The sequence below is a fragment of the Bubalus bubalis genome, chromosome 23 (assembly GCF_019923935.1).
Source record: "Bubalus bubalis isolate 160015118507 breed Murrah chromosome 23, NDDB_SH_1, whole genome shotgun sequence".
NCBI classification, from domain to species: domain Eukaryota; kingdom Metazoa; phylum Chordata; class Mammalia; order Artiodactyla; family Bovidae; genus Bubalus; species Bubalus bubalis.
Window position 1 is genome coordinate 17,395,152 of NC_059179.1, and position 17,653 is coordinate 17,412,804.

At 43.3% G+C, this 17,653-nt stretch overlaps 1 protein-coding gene across 7 annotated transcripts in view; it reads left to right on the top strand.

Moving 5' to 3' along the window:
• The first annotated feature begins 311 nt into the window (after positions 1-311).
• The window catches only part of ENTPD1 (ectonucleoside triphosphate diphosphohydrolase 1), a 100,518-nt gene continuing 83,176 nt past the window's right edge, over positions 312-17,653 (top strand). For 2 of the 7 annotated variants that reach the window (XM_006067826.4, XM_025274359.3), the window contains exon 1: positions 605-989. In XM_006067826.4, coding sequence (XP_006067888.3) covers positions 974-989 — 16 coding nt within the window. In that variant the 5' untranslated portion in view covers positions 605-973. Of the gene's footprint in view, positions 549-604; positions 990-1,071; positions 1,529-16,851; positions 17,201-17,653 lie in introns of those variants that run through there. The other 5 variants (XM_044935267.2, XM_025274360.3, XM_044935265.2 and 2 more) reach the window with 5 other exon arrangements.

A 17,653-nucleotide genomic window follows, 5' to 3' on the forward strand; every position in this document is an offset into this window, starting at 1 on the left:
TGTAGCTTACCATCTCCACATCTCTATCCTCGCTTAGACTACATGTCGGGTCTCTTTGAAACCTAAAATGCTAAAGTTTGACAGCATCGTGGAGGGAGAAGGTGCCCAAACAGGCTGCCTTAAGACTTGGGAACTTACCTTCCTGTGGGTTGTCTCTTATCCTGATTTCAAAATAACTTCATAGACACCGTTTTTTAAAATGCTTTGGTCAGTCTGTATTTGGGTCACCGTGGCAAAGCCTAGGTGTGGCAATTCCTGCCTATAAGACTTCGGAGGTAGGAGGTGAAGGTTTGGAAAAGGTAGATAACTTGGCATCAGCACAGCTAGACAGCTGTTCCCAGCGACCAGCCTTCTCTGCCGTCCCACCATGCCTTCCAACCAATACCACGGTTTCTCAAGCCGCCGCGACCTTTGCTTGGGTGACCCGGTGCTCTTCTGGCGTAATGAACTCCAAAAAGGGAATGCTCATCAGGGAATCAGAAATAATCGGATTTGTGGGGCCAGCACAACTGTTCTTGAGTCCCGTCCTTTTTCCAGTGGGTATCAAGGTAACAAGTTTCTTGTTAGCTTGCTTCAAAGTTGCAAAAAGTAAATCGCTTTTTTTTATTTGCTTGCAGACAAGATACATTTTTCAAGGCTGGGGAGGGGGGAATGGATTTCTGTATCAGAGAGAGAGGGAAAATCTGAAGAGAGATCTGAACACACATTGCCTCAAGACAGAAAAAGTTACAGCCCGGGCAAGCTTTAGGGGAATGAGCTGCTGAACTCCTCGGCAAGTCTGTCCTTCAGTCAATGAAAAAGACATAGGGTTTGAGGTTCCTTCCGAAACGGGGCAGGCTAATTTAGCCCCTCCCACGATCCCGAGGGTCTGTTATATCTCTGTTCCTTGAGTACCTCTTTCACTGAGACCGACCACAGCAAGCAGAGGCTGAAAAATAAAGAGCAAAGAGGAAGAAAACAAAAGCTGCCAGTTATGGAAGATAGAAGGGGTAAGAGCAAAATTGATTTGATCTGAATCCTTAAGACCAGGAAAAAATAAAAATAAAAAACAAAAAAAGGAAACCAAAAGCCCAGACCAAGAGCAAGTACTTGAAAGAGCAAGAGGCAAAAAGCCCTATATACACTTTCCCACCCTCTCCTTCCGAGAGGAGGCAGAGAGAAAAAACTTTGGGGAATATTTTACAAAGCCAAGCTCCAGGGTTACAGTCAAGGGTGACTCCTGAGCAAGCTGGAGCGGCTCATGAATATTTATGAGCAATTGGTATTCAGATCTGGTTTTTTAGAGGCAAAAGACTTCTTCCGTCCCCTCACAGTTTAGGAGGCAGCTGCCTCTTTTGCAGTCCGGAGTCGTCTTGCTTCGGGTCAGTACCTCACGGCGGCGTTTGCTGGAAGATGCTGGGCTGCCTGTGTAGATTTGCTTTGTTCTCGAATTTCCTGTGTGCTTTCCTGTTGTGAAATTAGAAAAGACTTCTCTGCCTGGAATTAGAGAAGTTAATGTGGCAAGAGGCTGTCTCAACAGGACCCCAGAGTATGTCTTGCAAAACGCTAAACCTTTCTTGGGAGGTGTCGGGGAGTGTGCATGAGTATGGGGAGTGAGGGGAGGGAAGTCTCCAAGAACAGTTTTATCTTAAAAAAGTAAGGCTTATCTGACTGACTGACTTTAGATTCTGTCTAAAAACTACGAGAGCAGCCTGGTTTGCACAGATGGTGTGCAGTCTCTGTCTTTTACCTCTTTTGGGCATTTTCTGCCAGGACAGAGAACACAGAGAGCCAGCTGCTTGCCAGCCCATGGGAGCCAGGAAGAATGTCTGCAGCAGCGTGCTTGTGTAGGATTGCAAACCTTCATTACCTCCGGTTTCTAGTATCCCCACGTGTTTTTATCACATCGAATGTGGAGGGATGGGATGAGTAGCCAATAGAGTTCTTAATAATGATAAAAATGATAGCTGTTAACATCGTCTTTCCTCTGTGCTGGGAGCCGTCCTAAGCCACTCCCCGTGACTTATAAAGTGAGTGTTATCATCATCCCCATTTCCCAGATGATGGCATTGAGATAGTGAGAGAGTAGCTTGCCTTGGCATCACACAGTAAGTGGTGAGTTTGGATGCAGGTGATGGACACAGGGTCCAAGGGGCTATTTCCCCATTCTGTTGCTCCAATTCAAAGTCTTCCTGCTACTGCCCTGACACTGTCGATTCGGTTTGCAAATCTTTAAAGCTACTGGGGAAATGATATTGATGAAATCTCAAGTCTGGGAAGCAATCTGTGCTTTGCTATCAAGTTTACATGCATTTTTTCCCATTTGGTGCCTGTGGCCATTCTCTATGGTAGAGTCCAAGCATTTTTATTATTGCCTTTTATGAAAGGGCAATTACTGCCTTTTATGACTGAAGCCAAGAAGGGTTAGATGACAGGAGTCACACAGCTAGTTTTCAGAAGTCCACAGCAGACTGTCCCCTGCCTCTGGTTTCCCTTCTAACCTGCAGATGGAGCTGAGTCATCTTGGAACTTCTGTCCCCACCCCCAGACACTTTTAGTTCCTCAAGGGACTTGGGGAGCGTCTTTCCTCGTTCTAGATTGGTGCAAGACACCTTTAAGGCTGATTTAGCTCTCTCTTTCCCGTTTAGTCTGGAACCAAGCTGCTCCAGCTTGGTTTGAATCTAGCTCCACTGTTTACTTTAAGCCTCAGTCTCCTCATCTTTAAAATGGAGAGAATAATGTTATCTACCTCACAGGGTGCTGTGAGGATTAATGAGGGTTCTCAAGCAGGGTTCTCAGAACAGGGCCAGATGTATATAGTATGTGCTCAATACATGTTAGCTGTTGTGCTCACTCCTTGGTTTATCTTGGTTGTTAGTCCCTCCTCTAAGCCTTCTCCAACCCTTTGAGCCTTATATTAGCCATCTGTTGGATGTTTCTACTACCTCTGTACTCACACCTAAGGTGGCACTTGTCGTACTTGTCCATATTCCTGCTTTCTGCATCACTTCCCAACCTTCCCCGACTGTAATTTCTTTATTCACCTTTGGATCTGTAGTGTCAGGCACAGTGTTTCTCACATAATGGGTGCTCAATAAATAGTAAACAAAGTGACATTATTTTAGTTGATATTCATCCAAGTGTCAGTAGGCTGGTTTTCAAGGGGACCTCTGAGTTTGCAGTAGAGTCCTACTGGTACAAACAGCTCTTTTGTGCAATATGTAAAGACACCCCTCTAAGTGAACACACTGAGAATCAAAACACATCTCTTCTAGGTGGGTGATCCTCAGAGCTGATGTGACCCTATGCTAGCTAGGGCACCCAGTTTAGCCAGTCTAGCTCTGGCTGAACTTCAGCCCCTAACTCCCCTTCCAGCCCAGGACCAAACTGGAGATTTCAGATGCCTCATAGTACTACCTCATATAGCTGAACAAAACATCTGGTTGCAGAAATAGTGTTCTTCCAGCCCCATTTACAGCAGCCAAAGTCTGAGACAATGTGCTCTGGAAATGGAAGACAAACAAGTATCGCAGAGCTTGGTCCTGGATAAAATCATCAAGTACATTAAACTTGCTTCCAGCACCCTCCCTTTCCTCTTCCTGGCATACCTTCAAACTCATTTGACAAATATTATTGTATCTTCCATTTGTAAGTCCCTGTGGCAGATGTGGGGTGTAAACAATTTGCTCACAGTCTAGCAAGGAAGGCAGACATACATACAACCAACTCTAATTGAAGCCAGACTCTGTGAAGTTCTAATAATCATAGCTAACATTTTTTATTATAATTTATTATGTGCCAGGCACTCTCATTTTTATGTGCATTGTCTCATGTAATCTTCACAAAAACCTCCTATGATACAGGTTTCTCCATCTGACAGCTGTGGAGGGAAGTTACCTGGCCAAGGTCACCCAGCTAGTAATATTCATAGGCAAAGGGGGGAATTTAGACCCTTGGAGTCCAGCGGCAAAGCCTGGATTCCTAATAGATTAAGTTCTCCTACTTTCCTAAGAGCCATATTTAAAGTTTCAGGAAAATCTCCTGAGAACCAGAATAGGGAGTGATGATTTTGGGGAAAACTTCTCAAAGGACAGGACACTTCAGTGGGACCTAGAAAGATGAGTAGAGTCTGGAGCCCACAGTAAGCATCTTCCAAGTCCCTCAGTGCCTAAAGACCAGTTTTCTCTCTTACCTAAACTACAGGCTAGATTTAAGAGTAAAAAGCTCTTTTCCACATTTTCTAAGTTTCAAGTAGGGAACCTATTTACATGTTCATCCTGGAAATTTGAAGGCAGAAATCCAAAGTTTGTCTTGCAAGATCATTGGGCCCATTTGGTAAACAGTTTTTACAAATGGCAGTGACTAGTCTTGCTTATACTTGGCCAAACCACATTTTAAGTGTATTTTCTCCCTTGTGTGGTCTTTTGCTTGCTTCTGATTTCATAATCAGTGGTATGCCCAAGAGAATTAATGTTTAATCCCACCTGCCTGTGCAGAGTGAAGGTGAAGACTGGGGCACATCCCCTGGTCTGTTTCCTGTGAGCTCCATTCCCTGAAAAAGTTTGGAGGGAGACCAAAATTGAGGGCAGCCCTTGCAGTGAAGAAACCTCAAACCTCTGCATGGTTTGATGAAAGCGCAGATTGGCTGAGGTACTAGCTTTGTCTTGGTGAGTGTGTGTGTGTGTGCTGAGACAGTTTCTTATACGTCAATGAGCAGGGCATGTACATCACTGTGGACCTTGTTAAAGTGCAGTTTCTGGTCCAGCAGCTCTAGAGTGCTGGCCTGGGATTCTGCATGTCTGACAAGCTCCCAGGTGGTGGTAAGGCTGCCCCTACTTAGGCCACATTTCAACTACCATGTCATAAGGTCATTGCATGTCTTAGTCTCAGGACTTATTTTGGTACCGAACAACCAAGCCCTCCCTCCCCAGACCTCCACCCACTGAAGCTACCACTTTGAGTTACTGATCAGCTATGTCATTGCAGGATGATAGGAAACCTAATTCTTTCTTTCATCTGTTCTTTCAGTAAGTGTATATCCCAGAATTTTGCCACACAAGAAACAAATCTGAATCTTAATCACATACAATCTGTTATTACACAAAAAAGGCTCTGTGTTGGATTTCCTGAATATCTCCCACCTTTTCTCTGTGTCTCCAAGATTCCTTAAGCTGCTTTCATTCTCTGCCTCCAACCTGGGAAGTACTGGCTGCCCGAGTACTTTGCTGGGTATCTGGAGTGCCAGAGAGCTGGGGCTAGCAAGGATTCAGAACTCTGAGACCGGGAGCAGCATGGCAGGGGCACTGTCTGCACTCCAGAAGTGAGGTGAGAAGGATCCCAGACACAAAGGAGGAAAGTGAGTGCAGGGAGGATGGATGGAATTTCTTTAGGTTTGGAAACTTGAAGGAATTATAAGGAAAGGAGAAGTTGTGGGAGTAGAGAAGGCAGGAAAGAGTTTGCCTAACATACTTCCATCCCACAGTTTTTGTGCTGGAATTTCAAAATGAATTTAGAGACCCAGGAACATGCCCTTCATAAAGAGGTATTTCCTTCTAATCCACAGAAAGGATGTGGACAATTCCTTTATATCCGTGAGGATGTAAGAAATATGGCACATACCTTGTTTTAAAAAAAAAACAAACACATGAAATATGAATTAGAGAAGAAAAGAAAAACAATCACTCGTGACAGTATTTTGGTGTATTTCCTTGAAGTTCCTTTTTCTAGCCTGGGTTCTCTCTCTTTTAGCACATACTAGGCTAGGACTCAGAGAAGGCAATGGCAAGCCACTCCAGTACTCTTGCCTAGAAAATCCCATGGATGGAGGAGCCTGGTAGGCTGCAGTCCATGGGGTCGCTACAAGTCGGACACGACTGAGCGACTTCACTTTCACTTTTCACTTTTCACTTTCACACAATGGAGAAGGCAATGGCAACCCACTCCAGTGTTCTTGCCTGGAGAATCCCAGGGACGGCGGAGCCTGGTGGGCTGCCGTCTATGGGGTCGCACAGAGTCGGACACGACTGAAGCGACTTAGCAGCAGCAGCAGCAGCAGACTAGGACTTTGCAAAATTAAGAGATGGCACTGTGATTGTGAGCTTGTATATACAATTTTAAAACCAGACTTCTAGTGCAGTAATAAAGGACAGGTATTTTCTGCCTCATAGCATAGTCTTTGTTAGCATAATTTTTATAGTCACATAGTTTAACAATTGGAGAAGGAAATGGCAACCCACTCCAGTGTTCTTGCCTGGAGAATCCCAGGGATGGGGGAGCCTGGTGGGCTGCCGTCTATGGGGTCGCACAGAGTCGGACACGACTGAAGCGACTTAGCAGCAGCAGCAGCAGCAGCAGTTTAACAATGTCCCTGTTATTGAACAGTCAGTCTGTTGCCATTTCCAGTAAACATCTTTGTGTGTGAAGTTTTTCCGTGTGTGGGGTTGCATGCTGAGGATAGATTCCCAGAAGCAGGATGACTGGATTAAAATTTGTAAAATTTTTTAAAGTTCTTGATTACTGTCAGCAAGTTGCTTTACCAAAGTGGGACCCTTCGTGCTTCCACAACAGTTTCTGTTTTGCTACATCCCTGAGAGATTAGGTTTTTTTTTTTTAATAGTCTTACCCACTTTTATGTTGTTTTAGTTTGTATTTGTTTAATTGCCAGTGAGTTTGACATTTTACATGTAGTGTTCTCCTTTTGTATGCTCTCTCATTGCCTGTTTCTTACTCACTGGATTTTATGTTTGAAATTAATTTATGTGAACTCTTGATATAATAAATATATTCAAGTTTTTATGCTATATTTGTAACAGTTTTTATGAAATCTTAATATTTTTATACAGAGATTTACAACTATGAATAGATCCAATGCATTTCTAATCTGTGGTGTTATATTTCCAAAAACTTTGATATTGTATTTATTGTCTCTTAACCCAGAATAATTTTTCTAAAGTGCCATATAATTGTCATTTTTATTTAAATCATTACTTTTAATTAATTTTTCATTTTATTTCACAATGATTAGAGAATATGGCTTTAATATTTCTGAGGTTTCTTTGAACCAAAGCATGTAGTGAATTTTTACAAATTTGTGAATGCTTGTGAATAAGATATATTCTGTTTTTAAGATATGAAATTGGATATTTGTAAATCTATCCAGTCATTTCAATTATATGGTAATCCCTCCTCAACCATAATTTTCTCCTATGTGAAATTATAGTGTATGTGCATTAACTTTTATATGCTTTTATTGTTACCTATGCATTTTCATTCCAGGAGAAAGAATCCAGGGAATCACTTTTTATTAGGGCTTTTTAGAAAAGGATGGGGAGTGGTAATGGAAACTCAGGACTATAAAAAGAAGTAAAGTAGATGCAGAGAAGGAGTAGTTCAATAAAGTTTTGAGAATGATGAAAGAAGAGGAGATAAAGTTCTCAGCATCTTAGGCAGAAGAACTTTATATGGCTACATAATTTTAGGAAGTATTGAAGTGTGGTATGAATGCAAATTGCCAGATCTTTCCCTTCCAAATAATAATTGCAGGCCCCAGGTGGCTAGAGCCAAGAGGTGGATCTGGTTGGCAAGATTTAGGAGGTGAGGGTCAGAATTTCTGAACATAAAATTGAAACAGGATTGCTCAAGTGGATAAAGACTCAGACACACATGCACAAAAGACCTCTGAAGCCAGGTGTCATCAGCAAAATAATTTTTTAAGCATTGCTCTGAAAAGGCAGGATACAGAGGACTTTAAAAGCTTCCAATGAACAAGGATTGGTAAATACAAAGTAATAGTGCAGTGGGCTTCCCTGGTGGCTCAGCTGATAAAGGATCCGCCTGCAATGCAGGAGACCCGGGTTTGATTCCTGGGTCAGGAAGATTCTCTGGGGATGGGACAGGCCACCCTCTCCAGTATTCTTGGGCTTCCCTGGTGGCTCAGATGATAAAGAATCTACCTGAAAGGCAGGAGACCTGGGTCCGATCCCTGGGTTGGGAAGATTCCCTGGAGAAGGGAAAGGCTACCCACTCCAGTATTCTTGCCTAGGGAATCTCCATGGACTGAGGTGCCTGGTGGGCTGCAGGCTACAGGGTCACAAAGAGTCGAACATGACTGAGAGACTAAGTGCAGTGTACAGTACTTATATTTTCTAATGTAAGATGTGTCAGATGTTCTTGATACCATCTTTTGCTTAATGTCTTCTTCTTCTTCTTTTTTTTTTTTTTTGGTGTACTTGCAAATAATCATAAGGGCTTTTTCATAGATTTATTTTCTTTTTCTTCTTTTTTGGTTGATATTGTAATGGTGGTAGGCTGCAAAGATTGCAGCACTGAATCCCTGGAATTTATGAATGTTTCCTTATACGGAAAAAGAGTCTTTGCAGATGTCATTAAATTAAGGAATTTAAACCAGGGAGATTATCCTAGATAATCACAGATGGTCTAATAAGAGAGAGGAAGAAGGAGACCTGATACAGAAGAAGGCCGTGCAATCACTGTGGCAACATGTTCTGCTACTGGCTTTGGATAGGGAGAGAGGTCCACAGTCAAAGAATGGGGAACGCACAGAATGCCGTCAAGCAGATGGAAAAGGAAAGGCAGCCCTGCCCACACTTTATTTTAGTTCTGTGAAGCCGATTTCAGACTTGGTAACTTCAGAATTATAAGAGTAAATATGTGTTGTTTTAAGCCATTGAGTTTATGGTAATTTGTTATGGCAGCCATTAGGAGACTAATACAGTAAGTATTTGATACATGGATGTGGTGATGGTTTAGTTCATTAAACCACAGGTTTATAGAGTGTATTGAGCCACATGCTGTTCCAATCAACTTGCAGTTCTCAAACAACTATTTGAAGTTGGTGCTGTCCCTCTCTTACAAAATGAGAAACCAAGGAATAACTAGTTAATTGACCTTCCTAAAGTCTCTCAGTTGGTAAGTGCTGAGGTTGAGATTTGAACCCATAGTCGTAGATCTTATTATTTTGAAATATAGTTCACATACCATGTAATTAACACATTTAAAGCCTATTTTTTTTTTTTTTTGCTGTCTCGCATATAGGGTTATCATTACTATCTTTCTAAATTACATATATATGTGTTAGTATACTGTATTGATGTTTTTCTTTCTGGCTTACTTCACTGTATATAATAGGCTCCAGTTTCATCCACCTCATTAGAACTGACTCAAATGTGTTCTTTTTAATGGCTGAGTAATATTCCATTGTGTATATGTACCACAGCTTTCTTATCCATTCATCTGCTGATGGACATCTAGATTGCTTCCATGTCCTGGCTATTATAAATAGTGCTGCGATGAACATTGGGGTACACGTGTCTCTTTCAAATCCAGAACCCCCCAGCTATCCCTTCTTTCTAGAGCTCACTTATCTGAACGTTTCAGCTCTCCCTGGAAGAGCTTCCATGTGTTGGTCTCCAGAGCCCCCATGCTGGGGTTTCTAATGAGGAGCTGGCCTGAAGCATGCTCACTCCTTGGAGTTTTAAAATACCTGTATATAAGCTTGCTTAAACAATTATGGAAGTGATACTTGTTTTTTTAAAAAAAAAATGATTCATTGTAAATGAACACATTTACAGAATTGTACAGATATCACTATGATCAATTTTAGAATATTTTATAACCACAAAAGGAAACCTGGTACCCATTAGGGTGAATTTAATTAACTTCCATGTAGTTCTTTTCTCACTTTCTCTATTTTTGAGTTCTTAATTTTAGTTCCTTTCATAATGATCTGGTACCTATGAAAGTAATTTTTTAGAAGGGCATCAATGTGGTAAGAGAGTGACAACTTATCTAAGTTATAGATACCTTATCCCCTTCAAGTAATTGGAGGTATTCCTCTATTGTTTTGAGGAGTTTGATTCTGTAAAGAAGTTTGAGGACACTGTTTTTCAGCTTGAATATTTTTCTGTTCTCTATTCCTGACATAATTTTCACAGTAAGACAACCGAGTATAGACTTTCTTTTATAGATTTTGCTTAGAAAATGGTAAACCCTCTTGATTTCCAAATTCAGAACTTCTTTAGGGCAAGAAAGATTTCTCTGGTCATAACTTGAATCAGTGCTCGTATTTTGTTCATTTGCTTTTCTTCTTCAGTGACTTATTATTTGGATCTCTTATCTCTGAACTTACTCCATCTTTCTTCTCTTTCTTTCTTTCTTCCTTTCTTTCCTTTATTTTTCTTTGTATTTTGACAATATTTCCCTAAGATTATTCTCTATATCACTGATTCAATTTTCCTTAATTATCTCTAGTATGAACTTCCATTCAACTGCAATATTTTAGATTTCCATGAAATCTTCTATCTCAGAGTGTTCTCTTCTCAGAGCAACATCCTCTTATATCCAACCAAAAAATAAATAAATATTTTCCTGTCTTTCCTGCATCATATCTATTTTTGGAAGCAGGCTTTCCCTCTACCATTTTTTCTACCTTATTGCAAAATTTATTTAATCTAAGGCCTTACCCTCGAAAGAAAATAGATATTTTCTGTATGTGTGCACAGATGAATGTGTTTGTTGTAGCTACAAATTGGCTCTTGCCATCTACCTCTACAAGCCTAAAACCATGTGCTGCTGCAGCTGCTGGCTTTTAACATCCCCTGAAGGGAGTTCAGAGTGGAGAGCAGAAACGAGGCTCTGGAAAAACTGGCAGAACAGGTCTTCAGATAGATACTTTCAGAAGCCGATTTTATGAGCCCAGTTCTTTTATCTCATCTAGAAAAGCACTAAATTTCTTCTTGGGGACTTCTGCTTCCTTTGATTAGCAGAAACCTCTGCAAAAATATGTGCTTAAGTGCATGTACTCCCCCTTCACCAAAATCACATATATACTGACCTTCCACCTAACTCTTTGGAGCAGTTTCTCAGGGCTGTCTGACATGCTATTTCCGCATCTATATTCCTCTTTTGGCTCCAAATAAAACTTAACTTGCAACTCCCACGTTGTGCATTTTTCTTAAGTCAACAGTGTTTTTCATCTTATTCTAAAAGGAGTTTAAGGAAGCATTAGGGGAGATTCACCCTAGTTCAGTGTTAGAGATGAGGAATGAGTGGTCTCCCCCTGACTCCCTTAGATCCATTTGGATCCTGGAATAATACAGTCACCAAATTCTAACCCCCCTTCTGTGAGTGGGAAGATATCTCAGTCCTCTACCCATAAGATCTTACTAGGATCCAGGAAAGAACAGTTCTGTTGCCATAGAGTCGCATTTCAGAGGATAGCCAGACTAGCTGTCAGGATTTTGTTGATATTTTTGTCCAGAGGCATAAAGCCATTCAGGAAGGACCCTTCTTTGGGCCCATTTTCTTGCTTTTCCCCTTTTCTGCTGAGAACAAACCTCCATTAAACTGCAGAGTGAGCTCCTATCCTACTGCTTAGTATCTTGGCCAAGTAATGCCATTTTTGGAGAACGGTTCTAAGTCTCTGTATACTCATGGTAGACCTAAGGTTACCAGTTCATAGAGGCAAAAAACCCCCACACAAACAAGCAAAACAAAGCAAGACAAAACAACAAACCCGGGGGCTTCCCAAAGAGTTCCCTCTCCCCTCCCATCACATCCCGCTTCTCTTCTCCCATAGTGCACTTAAAAAACAATTATTTATTTATTTTTGGCTGCACTTAGTCTTCGTTGCTGCACAAGGGCTTTCTCTAGTTGCGCAAGTGGGCCTCTCATTGAGACTGGGTCTAGGGTGCACGGGCTTCAGTAGTCGTGGCTCACAGGCTCTAGGGTGTGGGCTCAGTAGTTGTGGTACATGGGCTTAGTTGCCCGGCAGCATGCGGAATCTTCCCAGACCAGAGATCGAACCTCTGTTCCTTGCATTGCAAGGCAGATTTTTAATCCCTGCACCACCAGGGAAGCACCATAGTGTGCGTTGGTTGGCTCCAAGTTAATGAGTATCATGAGGGCCATCTGAGACCTCCGCTTATTTGCCCTGGTCATGCGGTCTTGTCTCAGAAGAGGTGATGTTTGCCATTAATATCATTTCCTAATACTAACGCACTGACATTTTTTGAGGGAAAAAATAATTTTTTCAGGATACAGATTTTCACAAGAATGTGAGAGCGTATATCAAAGTATTTTCAGTTATGCAATCATCATACTTAGTGGTCATAAGACTTGGCTTTGTGAGATATTCTGGCAGGAATGAACCAAGAAGTTGGTGAGTAATGGGAAGATACTTGTATTGGGCTTTGGCAATAGTCCATTAAGTGAGAGATGATGGGGACCTGCCCTAAGGCATTGATGGTGGGGAGGGGAGGGAGGTGGGTTTCTCTGGTGGCTCAGCAGTAAAGAATCCACCTGCAATGCAGAAACTGCAGGAGATTTGGGTTTGATCCCTGCGTTGGGAAGATGCCCTGGTGGAGGGCATGGCAACCCGTCCCAGTATTCTTGCCTGGAGAGTCCCATGGACAGAGGATTTTGGCAGGTTACAATTCATGGGGTCGCAGAGTCAGATATGACTGAAGCAACTTAGCACGCATGCACACAGGGGAGGGGGATGGGTGGGAGGGGCTGGATTTAAGCAATATTTATAAGGTAGAGTCTGATGTAGACAGTGGGTGGTTTTTTGGGAGAGAAGGAGATGGAGATGTTAAGATTTATTCTCAAGTTTAGCTGTGGATAATTGGGTTAATACATATTTATGGATAAGACTAGGAATGGGGGAGGGAGAGTGGATTTGGCAGGGGCAGAGAGAGATAATAAGTTCATCCTGGCACATGCTAAATATGAGATGTTTATAAGAAATCAAGGCAGAGCTATTTTGTTGGTTGCTGGAAATTCGAGTCTAAAGCTTGGAGAGGTTTGAGCAAAATCAAGAGATAATGGAAGCTGGAGTTGGAGCATGGAGTCAGTGGTTGAAAATATGAGCTTTTAAAGTATGAGTCACTCTGGAAACTATAGGGAATGAAAACAGAGAGGCTGAAGAACGGAACCCAAGGAAACACCAACAATAAAGGGATAGAAAGAGAAAAGACTTAAGAAGAGAGATTCAGAAAGAAAGCCTAGAAAGGTAAGAGAAAGCCAAGAAAGAGAGTGTCTTGAGACCAAAGCTTCTAGAAGGAGTGCCAAAGCTTCCGATTAGGCAAGAAAGAGAATGAGAGGAAGTATCGTATTTTCTCTTTTTCTAGCACACTTCCCGCCTCTACCCCTGCCCCATAGTGTAATGTTCTGGGGAGTTGGGAGGCACTCTATAGTATTTCCTACCCACAGACCCTTAATCCCTCCAGCAAAACCCTTCAAACTCTAATGTTACATTTTACAGTGGAAGAGATGTGATCAGGTTTGGGAATTTGGAGCTTATGAATATTCTTGGTGGAAACTGACTTAGTAGAATATTAAGAGGTTAAACAGGAGATATTAAGAAAGTAGGAACATTGAGCTTATTACATGACTCAGGAAGTAAGGTGGTGGAGGGAAAGAGAGCTGACTTGAGGGATGAGTTAGGTCAAAGGAAGAATGTTGCAGACTAGAGTGGACTTGATTATGTTTACAGGATAAGAGCCAACAGTGGGGGATTCCCTAGCAGTCCAGTGGTTTAGGATCCTGTGCTTTCACTGCTGAGCCAACCGAAGGAAGATGGACTCATTCGTTCAACTGAGCAAAGAGTATATATCAAGCACTGTTCTAGGCACTGAGGATACAGTGGATAGCAAAACAAAATCCTTAACCTCACAGGGTTTATGTTCTGGGTAGCATACAGATAATAAGCAAAGGAAAAAAATAAGATGTATTTTAGTGATGATAAGTAATCTAATTAAAGCAGGGAAGAGGACTGAGAAGTCTAGGGAGGTTATAATTTTAGATGAGGATTTTAGATAAGGATCTCTTTGAGTAGATCCTGATTTGGGACTTTTTGTGTTTCCTGGACCTGGAGGTTTGTTTCCTTTCCCACGTTAAAGAAGTTTTCAGCTACTGTATCTTCAGATATGTTCTCTGCCCCTTTCCCTCTCTCTTCTTCTTCTGGGACCCCTATAATGCAAATGTTAGAATGCTTGATATAGTCTTGCTGCTGCTGCTGCTTAGAGAGAAGTCTCTTATTTAAACTTACCTCATTTTTTTAAATTCTTTTTTTGTTCAGCTTCAGTGATTTCCTCCATCCTTCTCATTAACTGATCCATTCCTCTATATCACTTAGTCTATTGTTGATTCCTTCTAGTGTATTTTTAAAATATTTATTTGGCTGCCTTGGGTCTTAGTTGTGGCATATGGGATCTCTGTTATGTCCATGGACTCTAGTTGTGGTGTGCGGGTTTACTTGCTCTGTGGCATGTGGGATCTTTAGTTCCGTGACTAGGTGTCAAACTCACATCCCCTGCGTTGCAAGGCAAATTCTTAACCACTGGACCACCAGCACAATCCCTCCTTCTGTATTTTTCATTTCAGTTATTGTACTCTTCACCTCTGTTTCTTACTTGTGTTTTCTCTTTGTTAAAACCTTCTAACTTCTCACTCTGTCATCCATTCTTCTCCTGAGTTCTTTGATCTTTGCAATCATTACCTTGACTTCTTTACTGAATGGATTGCCCATTTTCAACTTCACTTAGTTTTTCTTCTGGGATTTTATCTTGTTTCTTCCCTTGGAACATGTTCCTCCATCACCTCTTTTGCCTAACTTGCTGTTTTTATTTCTATGTATCCGGTAGGTTGGTTATATTTCCCGACTTTAGAGAAGTGGCCTTTTGTAGGAGACGTCCTATGAGTCCCAGCAGTGCGCTCCCCTCTGGTCACCAGATCTGTATGCTCTAGGTGTGTCCCCCGGTGGGCTCTGCCTTCTTTTGTTTGTGGCAGGCTGACTGCTGTGGATGGTCTGGTAGGTATGGCTGGCTCCCAGTCTGGTTGGTTACCAGGTCCCGCTTTGTGTGGAGGCTGCTAGCTGCAGGTTGGTGGGGCTGGGTCACGAAGCAGCTGATTGCAGAACCCCAGGAGTCTCCAGGCTATTGCTGGCTCAGTGGTGGGCAGAGCCAGGTTCTAGAGTAGTGATTGTGGGGTCAGGGTTCCCTGATCTAGAGTTGGCCTGCTGGCAGGTGGAGCTTGTTCCTGACATGGCTGGCTGTGGGTTCTAGGGTGTTCTAAAGCTGGTTCTGGCCTGCTGGTGAGTGGGGCCAGAAACTGGGGCAGCTAGTTGAATAGCCAAGGTATCTCAGAGCCATCATTGTTCTGTTGGTGGGGGAGTGGTCAGGGCCTAAGGGGTCTCAGGGCTAGTATTGACTTGATAGTGGGTGGGGCTAGAGCCCAGGGGATCCAGGAGATCCTGGATCCACTAGTGCGTGGACCTAGATCTCAAAGTCTCTGGTTATAGGGTCCTGAGGGTGTCCAGAAGTTGGTCTCAGCCTGCAGGGGGTGGAACTGGATCTCAGGGTATCTCAGGGATGGTGTTGGCCCACTGGTAGATAGGACCAGGTCCCAGTGTCTTTGACTGCAGAACCCAGGGGTCTGAGAGCAGGTGTTGGACTGCTTGTAGGTGGGGCCAGTTTTTGACACAGTTGGCTACAGGATCTGGGATGTACTGAAATTTGTGTTGGCCTGCTGATAAGTAAGGCCCAGTCCCAATATGGCTGGCTGAGGGGCTCAACTTGCCCCAGAGCTGGTGTTGATCTGTCGGTGGGCAGATCTGGGGCCCACATTTGTTTCTCCAGTACCGTCTTCTCCTTTGAACTCCAGACTTGTATAGTCATCTGCTTATTTCAAAATCTCCACATCAAAGAGGCGCTTCTTTTGTTTTTTACCCTGCAATGCGGCATGCAGGATCTTAGTTCTTTGACCAGGGATTGAACTTGTGCCCCCTGCAGTAGAAGTGCAGAGTCTTAACCACTGGACCATAGGGAAGTCTCCAAATAGGATTTCTTAGCAAAGGCATCTCAAACTGAAAACATCCAAAACTGAGATCCTGAGCTTCCCACTCAACCTTGTTTCTCCTACCGTCTTTCTCAGCTCAAGGCCACTCCATCCTAGTTTTTGGAAGGCCCGAAACCTTGGAATCAAATTTACTTCTCTCTTTGCTTTCTATCCATATCCAGTCAGGAAATACTGTTGGCTCTCCCTTCAAAATCCAATCACTTCTTGGAAGACTTCTCAAGATGATGGAGTAGGATGCTCATATCCTCCCAAAGGCACACCAAAATTACAAGTATTTACAGAGCAATTATTGATGAGAAAGGCCAGAACCCTCCAGAAAAGATCTTCAACAGCTAAAGATATAAGGAAGGAACTACAGCAAGATGGGTTGGAAGGGCGGAGACACAGTATTGTCAGGGCCCATGCCTCTAGGTTGGTGACCCCTAGGTGGGTGACCCCCAAATGAAAGAATAACCACAATTACAGAGGTTTTCCCCCAAATGCGAGAGATCTGAGCCTCACATGGGACACCCCAGCTGCAGGTCCTGTTCTGGAAAAGTGAGCCCCCAGAGTATTTGGCTTTGAAAACCAGCAAGGCTTACTTTGGAGAGACCCAGACAGCTGCAGGAAATGGAGGCTACAATCTTAAAAGGCTCACATAAAGTCTCACGTGCTGTCAGACCCAGGGCAGAAGCAGTCATTTGAAGACGCCTGGGTCAGATCCACGTCTTGATCTTGGAGACCTCCCAGAGAGGCAGGAGACAACTTAGATCTCACCCTAGGGCCATAAACACTGGAAGCAGGCATACTGGGGATCTCATTCTATGAATGGACACTAATGCTGGCAAGTGCCATTTTGGAACCCTCTCTCTACCTTTTTAGGATTTCCCTGGTGGCTCAGACGATAAAGAATCCGCCTGCAATGCAAGGGACCTGGATTCGATCTCTGGGTCGGGAAGATTCCCCTGGAGAAGGGAATACTCCAGTATTCTTGCCTGGGAAATCCCATGGACAGAGGGGCCTGGTGGGCTACAGTCCATGAGATGGCAAAGAGTCAGACACGACAGTGACCAACACTTTCTCTATCTTATTAGTCTTGGGACCTAGCCCCAGCCCTGCTTCATTCGTGGCTGTAAGCATGAATACTGGAATGCCTTGGGCCAAACAACTAGCCAAGCAGGGACACAGCCCCACCCACAGCAGGCAGGCTGCCTTAAGATCTCCTGAGTCCAGACCCATCGCTGGACACAGCCGTGTGCACAGGGGCCCAGGACCTAGCCTTACACACCAGTGTGTAGGCACCAGTCCCAGGACGACCACACCAGCCCCAGGAATGCCATGGAAGGACCCAGCCCACCACAAACAGGTAGTCACCATCCCCAGGTGTGTTAGGTGGTGTTGAAACTCAGTGAGACTGGATTTTAATGCAGTGACATTGGATGAGACCACCATGGGAGTGCAGATAGAGAAGCGTTCCAAGGACGGAGCCTTGGAATGCTACAAATTTAATGACTGGGAACAAGAAGAGAAATCATCCAAGAAGATAGAGAAAGTGTGTATATGTGTGTGTTTGTGTTGGGGTGGGGGGAGGGGATAAACTAGGAGAGTATGTTGTCCTGAGAGCCAAGTAAAGAATGTGTGTTAAGAGGAGAAAGGGACTTTCCTGATGGTCCAGTGGTTGGTAATCTGCCTGCCAGTGCAGGGGACATGGTTTGATTCCTGGTCTAGGAAGATTCCATGTGCCGCAGAGCAACTAAGCCCATGTACCACAACTATGGAGCCTGCGCTCTGGAGCTGGCATGCGGCAGCTACTGAGTTG